At 41.9% G+C, this 23,916-nt stretch overlaps 1 protein-coding gene across 3 annotated transcripts; it reads right to left on the reverse strand.

Moving 5' to 3' along the window:
- Positions 1 to 2,786: 2,786 nt before the first annotated feature.
- Positions 2,787 to 14,209, reverse strand: zbtb18 (zinc finger and BTB domain containing 18). Of its 3 annotated transcripts, XM_084735773.1 has the most exons (3): positions 13,400 to 14,209; positions 10,914 to 11,043; positions 2,787 to 7,733 (listed from the first exon to the last, which is right to left on the reverse strand). In XM_084735773.1, exons 2-3 carry the CDS (start codon positions 10,927 to 10,929, stop codon positions 6,019 to 6,021), a joined length of 1,731 nt encoding a protein of 576 aa, XP_084591899.1. In that variant the 5' UTR covers positions 10,930 to 11,043; positions 13,400 to 14,209; the 3' UTR covers positions 2,787 to 6,018. The 3 variants fall into 3 exon arrangements, with proteins under 3 accessions (XP_084591899.1, XP_084591900.1, XP_084591897.1); XM_084735774.1 differs by lacking the exon at positions 10,914 to 11,043; XM_084735771.1 differs by lacking the exons at positions 10,914 to 11,043; positions 13,400 to 14,209 and adding an exon at positions 9,394 to 9,567.
- Positions 14,210 to 23,916: the final 9,707 nt, after the last annotated feature.

Here is a 23,916-nt window from a genome sequence, read left to right on the forward strand (position 1 = left end):
TGACAAGAAGCTGGATGAACATGTGTGTGTGTGTGGTATTCTTTAAAAACTGAGCGTTCTGATGCAAACAGCTGTCTTGAGCTGATTTTGGAAGTTGCAACAAAGTTGTGGAGGCCGTTTCCTCGGCCAAACCTGCAGATGTCAGTTTAGAGAGACGAGCTGGAAGCTGGTTTGAAAATATGGCACAACAGTCAAACATCAGGACGCTTTGAGTCCACATGACACTCTTCTCTTTATCTCCCCCTCCTCCCTTCCTCCCCTCTCCTGGTACGGGGAGCCCTCCTTGGCAGCTTGGCAGAGGCCGCTCCCTCACGCGAAGCAGCAGAGTGCAGGGGCCCGGGCCCCAGACAGGAGCCCAAGCTGGTCTCAGCCTCCCAACATGTTGAGCTGGCCTGCCTTGGGCACAGCCAAATGGTTCTGCAGCTGCCCCTTTGTCCCCCTTCCTTAAGTAAACAAAGGACAGAAACAAATTAATGACCTACATTCACGGCAAACCTCGCGCAGCCTCCTCGCAGAGACAGAGACGGAGCAGTTGTCTATAAGCAGATGTTCACTTACAACACTGCAGATTGCAATTAATGATCAGCACGCAGCGCATGACCAAAGGAAAGGGTTGTTGTGTTTTCTGCAGCAGTTATCATAATGTCTGCTGGCTGTGTGGAGCGGAGCAATGCTGAGAGCAGGTACCGCAAAAAAAAAAAAAAAAAAACATCATTTCAATTTTAAAATGAGACACCTTCCAAAAATGTAAAACATAATGAGATAAATATTTCAAATAACTGCCTGCCTTCAAATGTAACACGAATCTCATCCAATGAAATACATGTGAGGTTACAGGTTGTAAATATTTAACTTTTTTTGCCCCACCCAACTGAGATGTCTTTAATAGAGACAGACAGTGTGACACTTTGTTTTACAGTACACTAATAAAACGTGACAAGCTGTATTTTGTATTTAATTAGACAAAAACTAGAAATAAACTAATTAGATAAAAAATAATAATCCTTTCTTAGATAGTTGTTATACCCCAATAAGATCCTTTTTGGACATTCTTAGTGGGTAATTGGAGACACATTACAACAGAACTGTACTGTAAACTAAAGTGTATTATTTACCTCTGTCACTCATAGACAAAATATTCCTCTACCTCTATAATTTTGGCTTTTATTGGTGGATCTGGTTCACAAAATGTTTTTAAATGTGAAAATAGAAGATATGTGATTTCACATAAATTTACAGTACAGTTTTGTTGTAGTGTCTCTGATTACCCTCTAACAAAGTCTAATAACGGTCTAGTACTGTCAAATAAAGAACATTTTATTTCTACTTTTTGTCTAATTTGATACAAAATATGGCTTGTTATGTGTTATCAGTGTGCTGGCATATATATTATCCCATATGTGCCTTTTTTGACAAAACATAATGCAGATTTTTATTTTAGTAAGAATCTTAGCGTCTCATAGGGAGCATTTTAAGCATTTTTGATCCTTTTTCTTAATAAAACATTTTATATATATATGTATAAAACATATCATACTTAATGTGTGTATATATGTGTGTATATAAATATATAATTTATTTAAAGATATTTATAAGATTTAAAAAATCTGTTAAAAGTTTACTGTTTCACTGCTCTGATGTTATTCTAAACATTAAACTTTATTGTTAATCAGCCTCCATTACAGATCTTTGTCACAAGAATGTGATAAGTAGGAAGGAGGAACACACACCAGTGGAGACGTGGCGTCCATGAAAGAACACAAGTGTGGAAAAAGACTGTCGGACACTTGTAGCCGCAATGCAAAAAATAATTTCAAGAATTTACCAATGTTTCAACGTGATTGTCTTCGTCAGGGCGTTAAACCCTATAACCTTCTTCACCATGAGTGTTTGTGGAAGCCACGTTTAAGGGATCATATCTCTGGTAAATATATCAACATCGATAGCAGAATTTAATATTGTTATCGGTAAACATCCAGTATCAGTCAAGCTTTAGTTTTTAACACTTAAACCTTTATTAGGCATTCTTTAGACAGAAGACAATGTTGTAAAGATTAGGAGTGAGCTTATCGCGTGAGTGTGCATTGGGGGCTTACTGAGGAGACCATCTGTGGCCTAATGAACGCTGCTCCTTGGCCTCAGAGTGCAGGGGCTTTTAATGCATCTGTAGGAGCAGGTTTACTGAGCAGCAATACATTAGCTAAAGCTGATTTCTTTACTGGAAAACTGGACTTGAGGAGCTTTGGAATGAGGCTGTGCGTGTGTGCATAAGTGTGTGTGTTGCCGGGGCTTGGATCTCAACAAGCTGCTGCACATTTTCTTCTCAAATGCAGCCTACACCTCAAACGGTGCAGCAGATATATCAGGAGTTGCGCAGGCATGCGAAGGCGCACAGGGAGTACACGCACGCACACACAGTGAGCGTGCAGGCTGTCATGCTGTGTCCAAGCACACAAATATGTACACACACATGCACATACACAACTTCCACCCACGTTGTAAGTCATGGAGGAACGAGACGGCAAAAACTCCTGCAACCTGTAACTCCGAGTATAAATAAGAAAGGGTTACACCAAAGTTTCTGAATTGTCGCTGTACAAAAATGTGCTTGAAAAGATGTTAAATTTGAATATTTGGTTATCTCTGTGAATTTAATGGCAGTAAATATGCACCTCAGCTTCAATATGAGCAAGCACACAGATTTATTGTGGGTAAAATGACACATTATGGTATAAAAAAAGCCATAGCTCCTTTGATTTTCTCCAAACAAACCAGAACTTCACACATTTGGTTGAATTTCAAGATTCTTATAATTTATTGCAGTTTGCACACAATTTAAAAATGTCAACAACAGCACACCAAAAAATTACAAAACTAAACACAATTAGAATTTACTCCCCTTGAGAAAAAAAAATCAACCCAACTATGATTGTCAAAGCTAAAAATGACTAAATCTGAAAAAGGAACATAAAAGCAAAGAAATATTTTTAATCTCAAGAGGGAGCAAATATATCTGAATCAAAATCTGCTTGTTTTTTTTTCCCAGACAGTGATTGTCCTTTTTCGAAACAGACTCATTTCACACACCCCACCCTCTCCACCCTCCACCCACCCGTCTGCCTTTCCATAAACTGTCTATGACATTTCAACATTTTATTTTTATACCTTACTTAAAAAAAAAAAAAAAAAAAAAAAAAATCTCCCCCCTTTGTTTTCAAGTAAGCACAGCAAAAAGATGGAGATGTCTCGTCAGGGTGGTTACTTCACAGCGTCTTGAGCGGTTGACATCGCTCCCACAACTCCACCCAACACTCACACTTCAAAAATTAAAAAATAAAACAAAAAACAGCCCGGACTACAGCAGTTTAAGGCGGTCAAGTACAACCAGAGGAACAGAACAGAACAAAAAAAAAAAAAAAAAAACAGCAGTAATGATGAAAACAACAGCAGGATGGAGTGAGCCCATATGCAGAGATGCTGCCAGTGAAGAAATAACGTTTCTCAAAAAAGAAAATGAGCCGATGCAGTGCAAACTGCCGCAATGTCACCCACACTGTTGCATTGGCAAAGCCTGTAGGTGCCACCAGATGACAGGGCGGCACATACAACCACCCCACCCACCACATGCACATCAACGGGGGCGTGCACACATACAGAAACACACACATATCTGAGTGAGGGGCAAATGTCGAGCGTTCACTCTTCAGTATCTCTACGTCAAATGTTTTCGGATTGTATAAACGCTTGACCATTATTTTGAAATAATAACAAAAAAAATTAAGATTATTAAACTGATGTAGCCCCCAAACCAAAAACAACATTCACATACGAAATAAAAAAAGTTTCCAATCACATGATCAAAATATAATAAGACATCATTTTCTGATAAATTCAATAGATTCCATGAATTTATACATGATTTTAAACAACTATTTCCCAATGCTCTACAGTATCAAATACTTCCATAGCGTCAGAAAGGTTTTTTTTTTTAATAAAGGCATCTTTTCAGCAAAAAATCTGATTTCATGTCTTTTAGCTTAAAAAGGTGCATTCAGGCATGCCAATTCTCTCCCGTCTATCTCAAAGTGGGGATTACACACACACACATCTCACAATCACACCACTGCGTCTGCACTGAGTTGAGGTGGGTTATAGGACTGAATCAGCACGGCCCCGCTCAGCTCAGCTTGGCTCAACGTGACGCAACAGTGTGACAAAGATATCTGACCCTTCAACTTTCAGCAGGACAGCTCAGTTTCAACCTCTCTCCCATTATTCTTCCCTCTTTAGCCAAGTCAGAGCCACAAAACTGCACTGAACAGACCTGAAATAAGTCTCCGATGAGCAGAGAGAATTAAGAGATGGCTTGACCACGACTAGAGCCGGAGAGGACGGAGACATGAGAGATGGAAAACAAACATATACAGCAGTGGAGAAAATTTAAACGCCTGAGGAGGAGCAGGAGCAGGAAGTGCTGGGTGGACGTAGATCTTCAGTAGGTTAAATTGACTGGTAATAACCAAGCCACACACACACACGCACACACACACACACACATACACATACATACGCACACACACGCAGCAGAGAGATCAGTGCATATAGACACAGGCTTAAAAATGCTTCATCATATCGCTTCAACATCCGACGGAAACACATTCGGTAACATTCTTCTAGAGGAGCCCAGCGACAGACCTACGACGAGTAGAAAAAAAATCCAACTTTTCACTGTCAAAAGTGTTTATGTTCAAACGTTTTTTTTCCCCCCCGATGCAAAAATCACAACTTAAAGGTTTAAGACAAAATCAAATTTTCATGCATTTTTTCCACAGTCGTGAGAATAATATTCAGTTTTTCAACAGACCGCACCCTGGAGTAGTATTCACAAAGAAAAGAAAAGGAAAGCCCATTGTCAAATATTTGATCAATTACAATGTGTACAGTAATACAGCAAATTCACATTTTTATTTTAAAATATACAGGTTTGGACGTCATGCAACAACAGCAGGTCCCATTACAAAAAAGTAACAAAATAATAATAATAATCATTAATTTAAAAAAAAATTGTAACGGATTTAAGTTCTAAAACTATAGCAGAACAATATACAACAACCTTAAATTAAATACCTTTTCAACAAGAGATGTTTTAAAGACTGCCAGCTACATTTAAGAAAAAATTCTATTAATAACAATAATAATAATAATTATTATAATAATTTGTAAAGGTCTTTTCATTTTTAGAAAATACTTCAAATTGATTGGAAGTGAAAAAAGGAGGCTGTGCATTGCATGAGTGCCATCAGTTTGTCTGTCAGTCAGTCAGCTTTACCCTGAACACACAACACCAAAGAGCTTAACAAGAGAAGCGGGGAGCGCTTCAATTCCAGCGACACCTCCATGCCAGTAGAAAATAAAATACACACAAAACACACTCACACACACTCGCGCACGTCAGGTGAAGTTTTTGCCAGAGTAGTGCAGTATCACACACGCACACACTTCTTCAGACTGTGTGTGTGTGCGGTGGTATCGACTTGTGGTGATCACAGTACCCGTTTAGTGTATTGTAATGCTTTTTCACTTCAGTGTGTTCGACCTGAACTCCTGCAGTGGTGTCTGCTGTCTGTGGAACTGGGACCGATACGCTGGCCAGTGTCGGAGTGTTGTGTCTGAGATGAAACAGAGTGAAAACTCTTCAAAAAGGCAAGACATTCTCACTGAGACCCATGTCCTCAGACGCAATGAAAACCACCAAACAGAACTTAAGCCAAATAAAAAATAAAGAGTTCAGAATAAAATAAAATAAAACAAAATTACCCCAAACAGCAACAACAACTCAGTAGTAACATTTTCATGTGCTATTAAAGTGCAATTGAATGAGATTTTGCGACACACAAGAACATGACTCACTTGAACCCCGAAAATCAAACTTTGCCACCTCCCTTTCACCTCCCCATGCCTCTCTGGCTTCTTCCACTCTGCGCTCTCATTCCCTTTATAAAACCCAGCAGTCTGTCTCTACTTCCACAGTTCCTGGGAACTGTCCTCAATTGCCCAATCCCTGACATTGGGCAATGCCAGCGGCTCGCTCTTCACTGACAGCGAGTTGACCAGTTCGCAATGGAATTTGCGAATGTGTCGGTAGAGGTCCCCGGACTGCGTGAAGCGCCGCTCGCACCACTTGCAAGCGTGCGGTTTCTCACGCGTGTGCACCACCGCGTGGCGGCTGAGGTTGTGTGAGTATTGGAAGCTCTTGCCGCAGGTGGTGCAGGTGTAGGGTTTCTCACCGGAGTGTGTCCGCTCGTGGCGCTTCAGCGTGTACATGCAGGAGAAGGTCTTGCTGCAGATGGTGCAGGTGGGGACGTTGACGTCTCCGGCGGGCTTGGAGCGGATGCCCTCCTGCTCCCTGAAGTGGGAGCTGAGGTGGAGCTGGAGGATGTGCGGGGAGGGGAAAACCTTGTTACACAGCGGGCACATGAAGATCTGCGTGTGTTGAGCTGACAGCATGTTGGAGACGTAGGGGAGCAGAGAACTATCCATGCTGGCCGCCTCGGCCTGCGCGCGCTCGTTTTCACCCCCCAGTATGTCCTCGTCGTCTGCCGGGGCAGAAGGCTTCTCCTCCCGCTCCAGCTCGGAGGCCAGAGAGGCCTCTCGTAGAGCTGACAGGTGGGCCTCTAGGCCGAGTCGCCGCTGGGCCGACAGAGGCCCTCCGACCCCATGGTGGGTCAGGCCCCCGTTGGCGCTGGGAACCGTCGCCTTGGTGATACCGCTGTGCTCCATGTCATAGTCCCCACCTCCCATTTCCTCTTCCTCGTCTGAAGCCACACCCCTCTCCACCTTCACCCTCACAGCCAATGGGCTCTGGAGGCTGTCTGGCGTAGCAGCCCCGCTGAAGTAGGATTGGTGGTGGTTACTGTGGTTGCTACCGGGGATCGGCTTGACTGACAGATCCAGGACGCAGTCAGCTGCATCATTTGACACCCTCCTGCCCCTGTGCCCTCCACGAGAGCTCACGGAGCGGTGGGACCTCTGTGAGAGGGATCCGGTAGAGCTGGTGGGGCTGCCGGCCGGGGAGAGCAGCTTTCCTCCCTCCCCGAGCCCTTCCCCACCCTGCATCTCCGCCTCACCGTGCCCTGGGCTGGTCGTAGCCATGGCTGGCGTCCCTGGTCTGTCTGCAGACGGCAGCCTCAGCCACAGCGGTGCTCCCTCAGCCTTCCCCTCCTCCTCTTCATCACTGTGCAGCAGGTCGGCTGTGGCAGGCCGGCCTGTAGAACCATCTGATAGACTGTCGGCCTTATCGGAGCAGCTGGAGCCGCCATCTTCCTCTCTGCGCGTGCTGTCTGCCTCCGCCGTGGCCTTCTGCTTCAAACGTTTCTTACACACCTTGACAATGTCATACATGTGCAAGTAGCTGGCCGCTGCCAGCACATCCTCTACGGGAAGGTCCTGGAACTGCAGCTTGCCCTCGTACATGAACTGCAGGAGCAGGGAGAAGGCTGGCGCTGTGACGATGTCACTGTTGAGGTGCACAACGTCCCTCTTGTCCAGCTGGTCCTTGTAGAAGAGGTGAAAGTACATGCTGCAGGAGGCCAACACGGCACGGTGGGCCCGGAACTGGGCATCGCCCACCAGCACCGTGGAGTCACACAGGAAGCCCTGGTGCCGCTGCTCGCTCAGACACTGGAGTAAATGTCTGCTGTGGTCTGGGAACTCCATCCTGTCGTCCTCATAACCTGCAGTCACATGGGGACACAGGGGACAGTAAAAGTTAGAGTCATCTGATAAAGGTCTCAAAATCATGTCAGACTTTAAATTTACCCCTAATGTGGTTTTTTAAAGATATTTTGCAAGGTTTTAATGAAGTGTTGCATTTTAAATAAAATATTTGTTTCAATGAAGGTAAATCCCCAAGAGAAAAGGAACCAAGAACTGCTGTTAAAAAGAAAAACTTACAAAAGACAAATTAATTTTGAGGACAGCAACAGAGATTCTATGAAGAAGCAGAAGAACAAACTTAATTTGATTTCTAAAATTAAATGCGTCTGGGGTGAAATTCAAGTCAAATGTAAGGATCGTGACATTGTTTTTATCCTCACTTAGGCTTTTGTGTTAACAACTCAATTTTCTGTGAACAAAATTATCTTTAATGAGGCTAATTAAAATAAAAACAGAGCAACGCAAGGGAGAGGAGACAAATGCCAGAAATACATATGGTATGAGACGCTCTAAACAAACCAGAGAGAAAAGAACGTGCGAGCGAAAAGAAACCCACCAGGAGAAGAAAGGTCAGTAAAAACAGGAAGATGTAAAAAAAAAGAACATTCTAAAAATTTTAAAAGTATTCAATCATTCATCCATTCAACCTTTATTTTAACTCTGAAATACACTGAGGCAGACACCTCATTTATAATGTAGCCGAGTAAATTACAGTTAATATTAAATAAATATTAAAATAAGACAAAAAAATACAAACATGCAGCAAAGATACAATAAATATTTTAAGTTTGCTTATATTTTTTATATATTCTAGATAATGACCTATGCACAATCAAGATTTTTTACTCACAATCACAACATCGACACAAATATTTCTGCTCAGGTGACTGTAAAGTCATGCACACACTCCTTCGTAAATATCAAATGCTTATTTAATCTCTATAATTATTAACTCTATTTAAACTAAATATAAAGAAAAAGTTAGAAGAAGAAAAACTGCTGGTAATTTTAATTAAAAAGAATAATAGTGATTTAAGTACACTTATTAAAGAAAAATCACTGACTGCATTTTTACCCACAGACAGACTTAATCTCAGGTAAACCACCATCACCAGCGACAGATTCTTCTACACTGTCTCTGCGTTCTCTCGCTCTGTATCTCTCTAACTCCTCTGCCTGCACTCCTGGATTGTCGCTGCTCCTACGCTGGTTATTTTTATTAACCCACTTTGGCCTGGCCTGGCACAGCCCTTTTAGGTAACCGGCTTTCAGCTGCACACACTGTCCTCACGTCCAACACACACACACACACACACACACACACACACACACACACACACACACACACACACACACACACACACACACACACACTTAGTACCAGCCTACCTACCAACCACCTCCACAGGCTAAGTCGAGCAGGAAAACTGGCCAATTGAAATAGCAGCGTTGAAAACAAAAGCAGCTTGTCCCTCGTTTAACCTGCGAGCACCGGCTTTAGGTGTAAGATTAGATGAAGGAGGGAAAAAAAGGCTGAAAACTTGCAGCAATGCTCTTTGGATGTCCTTAAAAATTAAATTATCTAGTTGGTAAAATAAATGAACAACTAATTAGGCAGAATCTCAGATGACAGACGGTGATAATGAGAATGAAATCTGTAAAATCATTAAGTCCCACCTGTTAACCAAGTTGATTTGTCCTGCCTGAGAAAATACATTGGTCCCGCTCTGCACTGTGTTAACCAAAGCAGTTAAATCACCTCATTTGAATGAAGCTAAACCAAGAATGTCAGTGTGTGTGTGAGCCTGTGTGTGCGTTGTGTGTATATGTGTGTGTGCTCGCCCTCCGGCTCGTTCAGACTGCTTTTAATGAGGGGGCTTACGGGGACAAGGGTGTACCACCTCCCACCCACCCCCCCCATCCCGCCCTCTGTCCAGCCAAACCCCTCTGCCACCTCCTCCTTACACACACAAACACACACACACACAAACACACACACACACACACACACCATCCGTCACTCACACACTCCTTCCCATCTGAATCCCTACAAGAAAAACCCCAGCACATCCGCCCCATAGTAGAAACTGCCCTCTTCCTCAACCCCCCTCCACCCTCCGCCCACCACCACCACCCAGAAGAGAAGATTTACAGTACAATCACTGTAAGTGCCCTGCTCGTCACAGCATCAATCCTAATCCTTAAAGATGGCTAAAAATAAAGACGACGGTGGCGGCGGTGGGGAGGGAGCCGTCGGCGGAGGCTCAGGAGGGCAGCGGCCCCGTCACCCCAGCCCGCCCGGCCCAGCCCGGCCAGGGGTCTGAGAGAGGGAGAGACACACAGAAGAGAGGGGCAGGGAGGGAGAGGGTGAGAGGGAGGCTGGGACGGCCGGGGAGGGAGGCTTACCCACATCTGATCCAGCTGACGGGGGCCATATGGCAGCTGCTAGCCAGATAAAGAGATTAAGACTAGGAGGGAGTGCGATTACAGCTGTCTAGCCAATTCAGGCAGCTCAAATCTGCAACTTCTAAATTAGTCTCCTCTACTCCAGCCGTCAGGAGGAGAAAAAAAAAAGAGGGGTAGAGTAGACCGCACATGCTTTCAAGTAATTTTACAGCAAGGAAAAGAAGATATTATTAGACGATAAGGATTAAATAACAGCTTGTTTTATTTTAAGCTTAAACTTTTTTTGGTTCTTTTATTGACTAAAAAATTGCCTTTTTATTACTTAAATTTAACTACTTAAAAAAACAATGACAAATTTTCTTTCTTTTAATTAAAAGGTTAGTCAAAAAGTATTACCTTTAATGATGAATTTTCATTAATTAAAATGACTAAAAAGCTTAAATTAAATTGTTTTTTCAGTTGTAACTTTGCTTCAATTAACAAGTCTCTGAACAAAACCGCCTGACAACACAACTAGGAATCAAAACGCAAAACAATAGCTAAGTTTTAAATGCAGGTCTCGAGACGACAAACTAAAAACACAGCAGCAGAGTGTTCCCGGACTGCAATTACCTCTCAGACAGGCAGCACCAACACGAGTTTACTACTCACCAGCAGTTTCACACAGCGTTCACACTGGTTTGACACACCGGAGATCCCCACAACAAAACAAAATAACTACTCCACACTACCCTTCACTCTTCTACTCCACTCACTCTGCCTCTCACAAACACACACACACAAAACGATACCTGCAGCAGTATGCATCAACTTGATTAACTCCACTGTAGCAGAATAGCTGGGCTCTCTGGCTGGGAATGGCTGTGTGTATCTCTCTCTCTCTCTTTCTTTCCTGCTCTTTCTCTTCCTCGCTCGCTCTCTCTGAATCAATGAGTGGGTAGAAGAGGAGAGAAGAAGAAGAAGAGGGAGGCAGGCAAAAAAAAAACACGCTGTTCAAACTGCGAGGGACAGATGCAAAGTGGAGGAGATGTTGGAGGGGGAACGAGATACCACCTCCCTCCTCCTCCTCCTCCTCCTCCTCCTCCTAACTGGCGCTGATCGGCAGCCACAAACACATACACACACATATACACAGCGTGCGCACACACACACACAGCACTAACTCTCCCAGGCTGCCGCTGAGACTCACAATAAAGGACTGGGGAGGGGTGGAGGCGGTGGAGGGATGGAGGAGGAGGAGGTGGGGTGGATGGCAGCCTGTCAGCTGCTCTGACATCATCCTCAGATGGAGATGCTACCTCCAGCTGTGCTCTTTCTACAGCCATATGCTGCCTCCTCTACACTCCTGCCACCAGACTCCTCTTTCATTCTACCAACACCAACACCACGCAACTTTGTCTCTCCGTCTCTCTTTCTCCCCCTTTTTCTCTCTCTGGGAAAAAAACCCAGGGTTTACTAAATGCAGCAGGATGCTGATTTGGTTTTTGGAAAACAGAGAAGAGTTTACTCACCAAGTCATCCAACCACAACCACCCACTGCTACCAAAACTATCAAGAAAATGGAAAGTTTACAGAATATATACAGGGGTTCTGAGTAAAACTTTAATCCAACCTTTTTCCTTTAAATACTCCTCCGTCTTTCTCTCTACATCTCCGTCTCCTTCCAGTAACCATAAACAAAGGCCAGCACAGCACATTTGCAACTGACAGACGCACGCAGCTGATATTGTTTTCCACTTCTTTACGGTTCAGCGCCACTGCCTTGTCTTGTATTCATTCATTCACTCACTCATTCATTCATCCATCTATCTGTCTATCCATCCGTCGGCCCCCCTCCTACTCAGACCCTTCAGACAACTCAGAGGAACAAAAATGAAATGAGGAAACAATGGGAACAAGTCATAAAGAAAGAGCCTAATGAGTGCAAATCCTCAACAAAAGGTATACAAGCCTCTAATAAGCTGGGGAGAAACTTATTACAACCGTCTTATTTCACTTTCATTTTTAAGGGAAGTTTGCACACCAGAGCGTGTGAATTTAAAGCTATTTAATGTACGTGAGTTTAGGAACAAAACTACTTTCATTTTCAATTTTACTTACTGTCTAATTCTCACAAAAACATCTAAATAAAGTTTCAAAATAAAAAAGATTGCATTAAAATATTATTGCCAACTGATGTTACAAGATTTTGAAAAAATGATTAATATGAACGAAAATATGAGTGTAAACTTACTAGGCTTTTACCACTGATACTATACATGTTAAGGTAAATTGTAGGAAAATTAAAGTTATTTTCTTTGTTTTATGACGAAACATCTGACTGTGTACAATATTTATCAATTAATTACAAATATTTCTGATAGATATTACAAATAAACTTAAAGTTTAAACTTAAAGTTTTCCAGTAAACCGGCAGTTGAGAAAAAAAAGTCTTAAAATATGCTGGACATTTTGCTCGACTCAAACTTATACAGTCTTTAATAAGCTTAGGTAAAAAGATTTCAGCCCCGCTTTCAAAGTCGGAGACATTAATGTATCCGTCTTAAAACTTTAATTAACTTCACCATTGGAGTTTCAGTTAGCATCTTTTAATTACAGCGTTAGAAAGTTGACTGAGTCTGCAACCACTGATTGCACTATTTCTTCTACTTTGACACATTTTAGTGTCGTGACAGCGCTATATTCAACACTTTAACTCAGAGAAGTCTGCAATGCGATCAGTAAGTTTCATATAAATTCGCTTAACTTCATTTAAAGCAGCCTAAAATTGTCCAGCCACGACTATGAGTGTTTATAAGCTTTGTCCGGCGAGAGAAAATTAGCATAAAAGTCAAAGTAGTGCCACCAGGCTGCGAGACTGACGCCGAACAAACTGACAACAGCAGAAGATTGTAATTAATTTCTTAGCAGAAGACACAACAAACACAGAAAGACAGAGAGGTACGTGTACACACACACACACACACACACACACACACACACACACACACACACAGACACACTGACCCACGCAGCTAGCTATAGCCCGATCATGGCTAACAAAAGTAAGGCGAAGAGGCTACAATATTGAGCTATTTACAGTTGTTCGGAAGGCCCCGGTGCTATGACAACAGCTGCTAAAACAGCGCGAGGGGAGAGCTAACATAGCAACTATGAGAGCGTGGAGACAACACAGTCATGCTAAGGAAGGTTTAGCTACTTTTTCCCCTCCGTAACCCACCCTCTCTCCCTCCTGAGCCTCCTTTAATCGGACTCCGGTATTAGAGACAGCACTTACAGACAACACGGTCCAACGTCTTCCCCGCTTCCTCCGTCAAATCCCTCTTTTTTTCCTCCACAGACAAAACTAGATTGACTTTGGACTAATTTCCATAACAGGCTGCCGAGGCGAGCAGGCGGAGGGACGGGGAGTCTAGCACTCTGCGGCGGCCAGATGTTTCCGAGCTGTTGCTGCTCAACTCGGGCTGGGAAAGGAGGCGAGTTGACTGGCACGGCACGGAAGCCAATGGTGCCGGCGAGCAGGAAAGTGAAGGCAAATTGGAACAGAAGAGAGGGAGGGATATGTCTTCTTCTCTCGTCGGCGTAGGTTGACACCAGGCAACAACAACAGCAGCACACACAGTGAGAAGGCAGGAAAGAAGAAGCTGGGCCAAACCAACTGGTTCTGCGAGTCAGTGAGGCGGACTGGCGCAGCGGAGAGCGAGAGAGTGGAGAGCGGCGCGGTGCCGCCTGGGTACTGTAGTCAAGACCGAGCCGGAGGGGGTGGGGGGGGCGGGGGAGGCGGAGCTGATGTGAGCAGGTGCACCACCTTGACAGAAAAAAAGACAGTTGGTTTCCAGCTATGTTGGTTAATACATGACATTTCATTGTTGAAATAATAACTGGAATAAATAATAAAAACACCTTTGCTACTAGCAACAATAATATGTCTTAATCGATGATATAAAACAGGCGCACAACTTCAAGATGTTAAAAAAATATGGAATCAAAAGGCTGTTAGGTTAGCTAAAGTTCGACTTGTACCTGTAATTATTACTATGCAGTGTGCAGTGTTTCCTTAAAAATGTATAGACTCATATGAAGATTATGTCACTTATGACCCATTAGTGTGTTTTGCTGTAGAGCTGTAACAATAAAAGCCTAAATTAACCAATTACTGCTCAACTATTTAATTGGTTGCCAACTATTTTGATTTTTGATTAAATGTTCTGATTTCAGCCTCTCAAATGTGAATATTTTTGGTTTCTTTAGTCTTTTATGGCAGTAAACTGAACATCTTTGGATGTCAACAAAACAAGACATTTAAGGACATCACCTTGGGCTTTGGGAAACACCGCTGAACATTTTTCAGCATTTTCTGACATTTTGTGGACCAAACAACAAATCAATTAAGTGAGAAAATGATCAACAGATGAATCGATAATGAAAATAGTTGCAGCTATATTTTGCATATTTTCGTGTTCCAAATATTTCTGGGCTTCAGGCAGTTTGGCAGTTCTGTGTAGCCCTCAGCCAATAACAGCGTGACGGTTTTGAGTTCGACCTCAATGTGTGCATTGCATTCTCTTTTTCTCTGCTCTGCTCTCTGTCTGTGAGAGCGACAGTAAGATATTTACACACAAAGGCAGATCAGACTGAGGACAGACTTCAGCTGTATTCATACAAAATCTGGTGCTGTGTGAAGGCGTGGGCGTGTTTATTTGTGTTTTAGAACATAACCACTGTATCAAAACCAACAGTGTCTCGCAATACTTCTCTATCCTGCCTGTAGTAGTTAGCATAAAGCTCATTGGTTGCTACTGAACAGGTGAAACTTTAAAAATGTGTCATCAATGTATACTTTGATTTTTAAAATACATCACAAAGTTTCTTCAAACAGTTGAGTACTGTAGTTTTTAGGAAATGTTACTCAAATAGGAATAAATAACATTTTTGTTGGGAACTATTTTCACCTATTTACAGCAGCAGGATCATGTAGGTGGGACTGACTCATATTCTTTGTAATGGAGAAAGTGATTGAGTGTGACTCATGGATGTGTTTTTAATAGTTTTTGGACGAGAATGGATTAATACGATCAGGCCTTTGACAACACTTGGTACTGGGAATAATTCATTGTTTTGCCCTGTTTTATGGAATTGTTGACAATAACAAAAATATAGAATATCACCGGGACTTTAAGTAGACATACTAACCATAGTTTAGGTAAGTAAAAGTAATTGGTAAGTAATAATATGCCTGTTATGAAGTATAAGTAGCTGACTCTAAGCTAAAGTCAACCAAATACCTTTACCTCCTCATTTGCGGAAGTGTAACACTAGTTAATACTCAATTGGTCCATTACTGAAAATCACAAGATTTTTTTAGTCATTTTAACCCGAACATCGTAAAGTTTTAGACTTTTAGACTTTTTTTTAGGCTTTTTTTATGTTTTCTTTATTCCTTGACAAAATGATTAATTACTTAAATTATACAAGGAATAAATGTAAACTGATGATGAAATAAATGTTTGTTTGTTTGTCTCTTACAGTCACCATCTATTACCACCTCAAAAAACTATAGACATACAAAAGATGACCTCCTTTTTGTCCCACTATATGTCATTATAGTGTCTGTCCAACACCTTCAGTGGTGAATACAGTTTACATGCATGGCTGACTTCAGTTTGTGATGGGCTGTCAGATTGTCAGTCTAAGCTCCATGAGTGGAAAGGACAAACCCTCTGCGACAAAGGCTGTGGATGTGATGAAATTGTAGCCGCATAGAGTAGGTTTGTCCTATGAAAATAGAGGCATAGATCTGATCGTCTGATTTACTTTATCTCAAAGGAGATTTTGACTGCATAAACACATTGTAAAGTTCCAAAAATGACTCATTAGAGCGAAAAAAAAAAAAAAAGAATGGAAGGCGTAATAAGAGTCTTCTATAAATGAGTAATGTAGGGCAAGCAGCTGCCTTGTATACAAAGAAAGGCAATTAGGCCTCTGATGAATATAACTTGTATAAGTGTCAGTATCTGACCCAACATGACTGCCACTTCTAAGTGAAACCTAAGACTTGCTGTGCCTTCCTGAGGAAATGCTGAGGCTTCATGTGGCACGGCCTGTTTAACCTGTAGGTTGCCGTTTACAATAAACAGGTTGTTGCATGTACCCACAAAGGACTGCTCCGTTTCTTCACTGACAGCTGAATATTAAAAAATCTGATAATTCTGTTTATCACTGTGGTGGTCAGCAACATGGGCCCCCGACAGCTCATCTGTGTGAGATTATATTTTTCTCATATATCAGCCTGGGGTCGATTCTTATACCTATTTTATGAAGAATGTGTCTTTTGCAGTGTGACGTGCTGCAGAGCTGGAGACAGGGCTCGGGCTGTGAGTTTCCTACATGACATCCGAGAGAAGAGAACAGCAAATCTAGGACACAGAGCAACATCAGCAGCAGAATTTCTCCCTGTCCAGAAAAAAAAGATCTGTTTCACAAGTTTTAAGAAAGCAACATTTAAGTGTTAAAACCAGGGTGCAGAAAGTGCAGCAAAAGGACAGAGACTGAATGACAACACGTTAATTGTGTTATAACAAGCTTAAATTAGAGATAAATCAGAAAACTCAGTAGTGATTATATGTTTCACTTATATCAAACAGTTGTTAAAAGCCCTGTCAGGCATGGGTCACTGGGACAAAAACGTCAAACGTCTGTCATGGGAGCCTTGACATGAAAAAGTTGGGCAGCTCTGGTTGCCTGAGCGAGTCTGCGGGCCTATTTGCATCCTCGAAACCTGTCCCAGTAAACTAATTGGCGTTACTAATAGATGGCTGGATGAACCGCAGCCCTGTATGGTAATGAATTCACACGATCCGGTGTCATAGCTGAAGGAATTGTTAAAATGCTAATGAATGATGACCCTGTTATGTGTCTATCAATTTGGGGATCCACGTTACCAGCGCATTACAATGAGCCCCTTGTTCACGCACGAAAATACAATTAGGCCCACGGGCAGGAACAGTTCAATGTGAGGCCTGTACAGAAAATTGGATTTAGGGAGACACTTTCAAAACTATTAGCTAATTTGAGCAATAAATATAAAGTAGTACGACCATTTTATGGATTTAATTGCAGATTTCTCTGAATTTAAAGCTCCGTTTTTGAGTAATTCTCCACTCAGTGTGCAGGAAAATGTGACGTGTGGAAGACTTATACTCACTGTTTTGTAGCTCAGGATACTGAAAAGAGAAAGGTGCACTTCAGATAGCCTTGCATGCATTGAAATCTCTCTCTGTGTGTATGAATGCCTCAAGAGATTCCTGTGCAATTTTCAAAACTTCTTTCACCGCTCCTGTGTTCCCCTCTCTGATCCTCATATTGTTTTGCCACTGACAGATGCCAGAATACAGCCTAGTCGTCTGTGTGTCTGTGAGTGTGTGTGTGTGCATGGGAGCCAAAAAAGCAGAGCCAGCCTGATGTTTGAAATTATCTGTACTACTATTTCATCCTCCCTACAGATGAAAACTAAAGACAAAGCAGAAGGCAGGCACAGGAAAAAAAAAAACATAGAAAGTCCAATATGCAAAGCAGAGCTTGTATTCACATGTCCACTGCAAAAGTTTGTGTTGGGTTTAGTTCTCTTTTTGTAGTGAAAACCGAGAGGAAATTAAATGCACCCATCCACAAATAGTCTCAGATATTTAGAGAGAAACAATCAGACCTTTCTTAAATCAGTTCAGTGAATTTTACTGTACATATTTACAAAAAGTGATAGAAAGCCCAAGTTATTTGATCATGTGTGTTGTTCTCATGTAAATACGTTGCATTTAGCTGATTTTCTCCTTTCCACCTCTGGAGGTCGCTGTAGATCCCATGTTTTACACTCTAATTCCCTTTCTCTATTCAGCACAGTTCAATGAAGCTTTGCTGGTATGACATTTTGATCAAAAATAAGTTGTCAAAGAATATACATAGAGAAAAGCAAATAATGCGTACAATGAAAACATTAAAAAGTAGTGATGTAGAGAGCATGGAGTTAAAAGAGCTTCAAAAAAGTGAGAAATATTCACAATCAGAAACTGATTCTGTTGAAGTAAAGAACAAAGCATTTTCTTCTTCTTCTTCTACACTTACCTGTAACAGTGTTGCCTTTTTGCCACACTGAACTTGTTTTCCATGTCTAAGCATTGCTTATACTGACTATTTCACACTTAAGTGTATGACTCTCATTTTCAGCGTTTTATTTCAGATCCCCTGAAGCAGATAGCCCTGAGCACCAGTTTATTTTTTGTCTGAAGCAAAGAAGAAAAAGCTTTTCACGAATCTGGCAGAAGAAACAGTTCAGAGAAAACCTCTGGCCGTCCCTGAGACATTAGGACTGTATGCTCCATAGATTCTGCCATTGCTTGCCAGCATTAATTATATTTTGCTTGTCAACGGGTTTTAATATTCAAAGGTGTTTAACATAGACAGCTGTTTGAAAGCAACTCTGAGAAGGGATTCTGATGATGATCCTTATTTTTCTAACTAAAATGCAGCACAAATTGCATGTCAGGATGCTTTATGGGGTATTTCTTTGTTGAAAACACATTTAATACAACATTTTAAAGGGATGGTTAGAATTTATTCAAAGTTGGGTTGTATGTTTGAGGAGTCTCAGAGTAGGAAGTCAAACAGCATAGTGGTGTGGACAGGGTCAGCAGCAAAATGTGTTTTAGCCACCTAAAAAAATGGATGGAAAACTGCTGTTATATAATCCACATATTGCTCTCTCCAAACCAACCAGACTCCATAGCTAAAGTTAGCAATTATACCTCTCAGAACAGGGAAGTTTCTGGTCTACCGCTGCCTCAATCTGTTAGTTTATTGGAGTTACTGTGTGACTTTGGTGAAGCCGACCTAATCCTTTAAGACACAAAGTCACACAATAACACACACAACCTACGGGATTGAGGCAACAGTAGACCGGAAACTCATGTGTTCTGCAAGGTAAAATTACTGTTTGAGGGCAAAGTAATGTGGTGAAAATACTCTAAACATAGGGTATATTTGAATTGATTTCGAAATGATGTTGGTTTTTTTTTCTGCTGACCCTATCCACAGAAGTAAATTGCTCTGGGACTCCTCTCTGCTTTGCCAAACTCGGGGTGTGCTGACTGGCATCTACTGTAGGAAATACACTGAAAGTACCTCACACAACCCCACTTCAAATAATCCAAACTATCTCTTTAAATTTACAACAGTCTCATTTACAAATTGTATGCTCTATGTAAAACCCTTTTATTTCATTACGTATGAAAAAAACTTTCACTTTTTATTTCTGTCTATGGGCACAGAAATATTGGTCCATCTGTTGCCAGCTTGCTGTGAATCTGACCTTTAATTTACTGGTAAATTTGGGGATCAAGATGTTTAAGCTCATTTGCATTCATTGTAAATTGTTTTGCTCCGCTTCAAAGCAGCAGGGGGCCAAAATAATGAAATAAACCCATAAAAAGCAGCTGACAGGGGCAACTGAGAACGCAGCATCCACAATCATTGTCTGACTTCCTTTGACAATTTATGATGTTGATTTGAACACAGAACATGAAGTAAGTAGGTTGTACGATTAGTGGAACATTTCTGATACAAGACTCTGAAATGAGAAGAGGGGAGAGGGGGATTTCTCCAGTCCTGGAGGTTTGAGGGATGCTGATACCACTTGGTACACATCCTGTCCGTTTATCCATCTATCCAAGAGCCTCCCAATCCTGCAGCCGCCTGCAGTCCTCCACAGCTCCCCTCATCATGCCCGTAATAGAGGCAACCAAGAGGGGAGACTCTCTGGGAGACACTGGCTGGCTGACAGAGGAGGTGGAAAGGAAGAGGAGGGGGTGGCAGACAGATGTTTGAATCTCAGCCCCAGGGCCGATGAGATCAATCCATCCTCCAAGGCAGAGACGGAAACAGAGAGATAGAGAGAGAGATGGAAGCAACGTCTATTAGCACAATTGGCTGCCCTCTTTCCTCTCTGCATCCCAGACATCCTGATCCTCTTTTTTTGTTGCCGAGGTGAGCAGCATATCCAAACCCATTAAAGATCCAAACACCCTGAATACCCCTGGAGCAAGCTGCCGCTCTGAGAAAGATAAAGTCAATCAGCTTGGAAGAGACTCAGTGAAATGACGAGACATACATGTTGTTGTGCACTGTGCACGTTTCTCTTTTTAAGGGCATAGTATGCAGGATTTTCCTAAAAAGCAAAGTACGGACTTATGGAAAATGAAGCCTTCTAAAATTTACATTGCAATCTCTTTCTCCTGCTCTCTTCCTGTGAGAGCTGCAAAGAGAGCTACACACACACACACACACACACACACACACACACACACACACACACACACACACACACCAGCAGAGCAGACTGAGGACTGTTCCAGCACTCACACAAAATCTTTTGAACATCTTCTAATACCCTGAAAGGTAGGCCAGAAGTTTTTATGACATCTTTTAATGGCATCCTCTGAAAATCCAGTGTTGACATCCACAGAAGGATTAGCTCTAATTTAGCGTATAACACTCTCTTGCACTCTCTCTATCCAATAATAGCAATACATATGTTGTTAATTAATCATCCATTTTATTCATTTGTTTAATCACAAATAAAACTGACTGTTGACTGATTTCTGATTCATTTTCTGCTTGGTTCTCACTAACGCCACTCATTCTGTTTAATTCACAGGCAGTGTAGCAGTGTAGCCAATAGTTCAAGTGAGACATGACCATACAACATGACAAAGAAGTTTTAGGAATCTGACAGTATTGGAAATGATGTTTATTAGTGAAAATAATTCTCTTTGTGCATGTCACAGTGCATTCATGGCTCTAAGAGGTGCATTATTACAACCTCCTCCAGTGTTGCCATGTTTCCGTTGGCAGAAAATTCTTCTTCTTTTTCTTTGGGGTAACCTTTGACTCTGAGCGGTGCCCTCTAGTGGATGCATTGCATAAAATCAATGTCAGTATAAACGACGCATGGAAGTACATGAGCAGTGACCATTACATTGTTTAAAACATATGCATCTATTTTCAGAAGTAAAGTGACCATGAATAATTGTTGACCACACTATTAGTTGGTGAGAAGAGTCTTGGTCAACCATGATTTAATTTATCCATTAGTTATAGAAAAAAAAAATAAAAACACCTCAAACTCCATTTGGGAGCAGCACATTGCCATTGCCATGGGGAATTGTTGCAACACAGACCTTTTCTCTTGCAACACTGAAGTCACCAGTGCACCACTGCTACCTCTGCTGCAGCTGCCGTTAGCTAGTTAGCTCAGTTAGTGTCTGAGTACCCTGGGACACAGCTTCTGGGACCAATGAAGCAACTCTGATCAGGACTCAGGGGACGATGAAGACACGATGGGTTCAGGCGGGGACCGAAAGTGCGAAGTGGTGGAAGAGCGATCTTGTAGTGAGTTAATTTGTAAGTGGACATAATCCATTGTGCTGATAAATCCACAAAAAATGTTTTTGTGAATCTGGAAGTTATTTAATCCCATTTGATCTTATTCTGTGTTGAAATAAATTAACAAGCCCTTTAGTCTCCTTGCTTGTTGTTCCAACACATTCAGAGTTGTTACTGCTTTTGCTGTTAGCATTCAACAGGCGGCTCACTTTCTGCCACAAAAATATGTTTTTCAATAATTAAATTATTACATCTGCATCAGAAACATGTCTAGTTGACTACTGGCTTGAACTAACAATGACAAGTGATTAGGAAAATCTTTATTCAGGGGCAACCTGCACTTCAATTTAAACTACAGCCCCAACAGTCCCTAAGCAAACTCTATCAGACACTCAGACCACAACACAAACACAAACTTCTTGTCTCTGTCAGAAGCTCCAAGAAATATTCAAGCACCTTTTCTTTTCCAGCTGACGGTGGGAGGAAGTTGATCCATATAGTTTAATGATCTGATCATCTGGCCCAGTGTGGCTGCTGTTGTAGGAGTCTGGAATGCGGCCATTTTGACTGAGAGTAAAATATTCATGAACTACCAATGGTACCCCATCTGACTGGCTGGGGAACAGCTGCTGGGTCTCTGTGCCTCTAGAGGTGCAGCATCTGTCCATTTGAGGAGAGTGAATGTGTCTGTGTAAGTGCATGCGTGTGTGTGTGTGTCTGTGTGCATGCGTGCCTTTCTAGACATGCGTGTGTGTATGAGAACACACACCCTGATCTATCTATCTGTGTATGTGTGTGTGTGTGTGTGTGTTCATGTCTCAGGGGGAGAAGACATCAGGAGAAACAACTGTGTATTTAACTTGCTTTTCTCCAGATGGTGGAGGATCATTTTAGAAATGATCAAAAAGCGAGTCTCATCTATCAGAATCTGTGCTTGTCAATCAAATATCTCACACACACATGCATGCACACACACACACACAAGGAGAGCAGTGCTAGTGCGGTTGATGTGTGTGTGTGATGTGTTAAAGTAAGTGTGTCTTGTACATTTGAAGTCTCTGCCATTATATATGTATCTGTTTGTGTCTCAGCATCAGCACATCACAGCCTAACAGTGTGTGTGTGTGTGTGAGTGTGTGTGAGTGTGTGTGTGTGTGGGCTGTTCGCACCCGTGCGTGTGAAGCTCACACAGAGCTGTGCAGCTTTGGCTGTGGTTGTATGATGGACATCTGGAAGCTAAATTGGTTAATGGCGCCTCCAAGCCAACAGCCAGCCGGCCGTCCCCTTGCTGAGCTGAGAAAGGGTGTGTGTGTGTGTGTGTGTGTGTGTGTGTGTGTGTGTGTGTGTGTGTGTGTGTGTGCGTGTGTGTGTGTGTGTGTGTGTGTGTGTGTGTATGTGTGGCATGGGGGTAGGCTGGAGTGGTGGGGGCGACTCTACATCTGGCCAGCTGTCCTGCCACAGACACAAACACCCCTGCTGGACATTTCAGGGCTTTTCCCTTCCAAATTAATTTTTTTTGTGTTATCTTCAGAGTATACTCCAAACAAAATCAAATTTGTTATGCTCACACAGGCAGACTGCTGCATTTGAGACCATAAAGAAAAAGCACATTTGGCTTTGATCACCAAACCACAATCCATTGTTGCACGTGACTGAATTACACTAGTTTTAATGCAGCTTCATATTTGCAGTACTTAATGTTTTGAGGAACTTGAACCAGTCTGCTTTCATAATGACTCAGATGCACCCACTCAATTAATGTTTATTAATTTTGTTATTTTTGCACTTGTGCATACAACATAAAAACAAATAAAAGACATTAAAATAAACAAATACCTGTAATAAACCAGGATAAGCCATGATTGCAGCCATAAGAACCAATAATTGGGGTGTTAAGCACCCATCGAAAAGGTTTTACATGTGTGAAACTGCACAATAAAGATTGTATTCATATGTGTAAGCATTGTTTGGGTTAGGGATTGTATTGGTTGTACTATAATTATACACAAGAGCATACATTTTGTTGCAGTTTGTGTGTACATCTGACAGACAACAGTAGCCTACATCATGCTAATTAATAAAGTAAATGCAGTTAAAGTGTGGGTCCATTATTATAATTTCTTCTTATGTAAGGTTTTTATATCATTATGTAACTTCCCAGTACTGTTCCTTATTCAAATATTGGTTGAAGTATGTGTGTTTTAGCACCAATTCTAAAAATGTTTTCCCATGTGACCTGATGTAGGTTTCTGCATGATCATGTTGGTCCATTTTAACCCCCCAGGCTGAGGGAGGGGAGGCCATCAGCGCTGTAACTTACATCACTGCATTTTGCTAACAGCTGGGTTTTCATTTGAAAAA

The sequence above is a fragment of the Lutjanus erythropterus genome, chromosome 14, assembly GCF_056507025.1.
Source record: "Lutjanus erythropterus isolate fLutEry1 chromosome 14, fLutEry1.hap2, whole genome shotgun sequence".
NCBI lineage: Eukaryota > Metazoa > Chordata > Actinopteri > Lutjaniformes > Lutjanidae > Lutjanus > Lutjanus erythropterus.

Bases quoted from the DNA above. Each gene is read 5' to 3' on its own strand.
- zbtb18 (XM_084735771.1), bottom strand. From the start codon at position 9,433: ATGTATTTTCTCAGGCAGGACAAATCAACTTGGTTAACAG. The intron at 7,734-9,393 runs GTGGGACTTAAT...ATGTGACTGCAG, and splicing joins CAAATCAACTTGGTTAACAG to GTTATGAGGACGACAGGATG.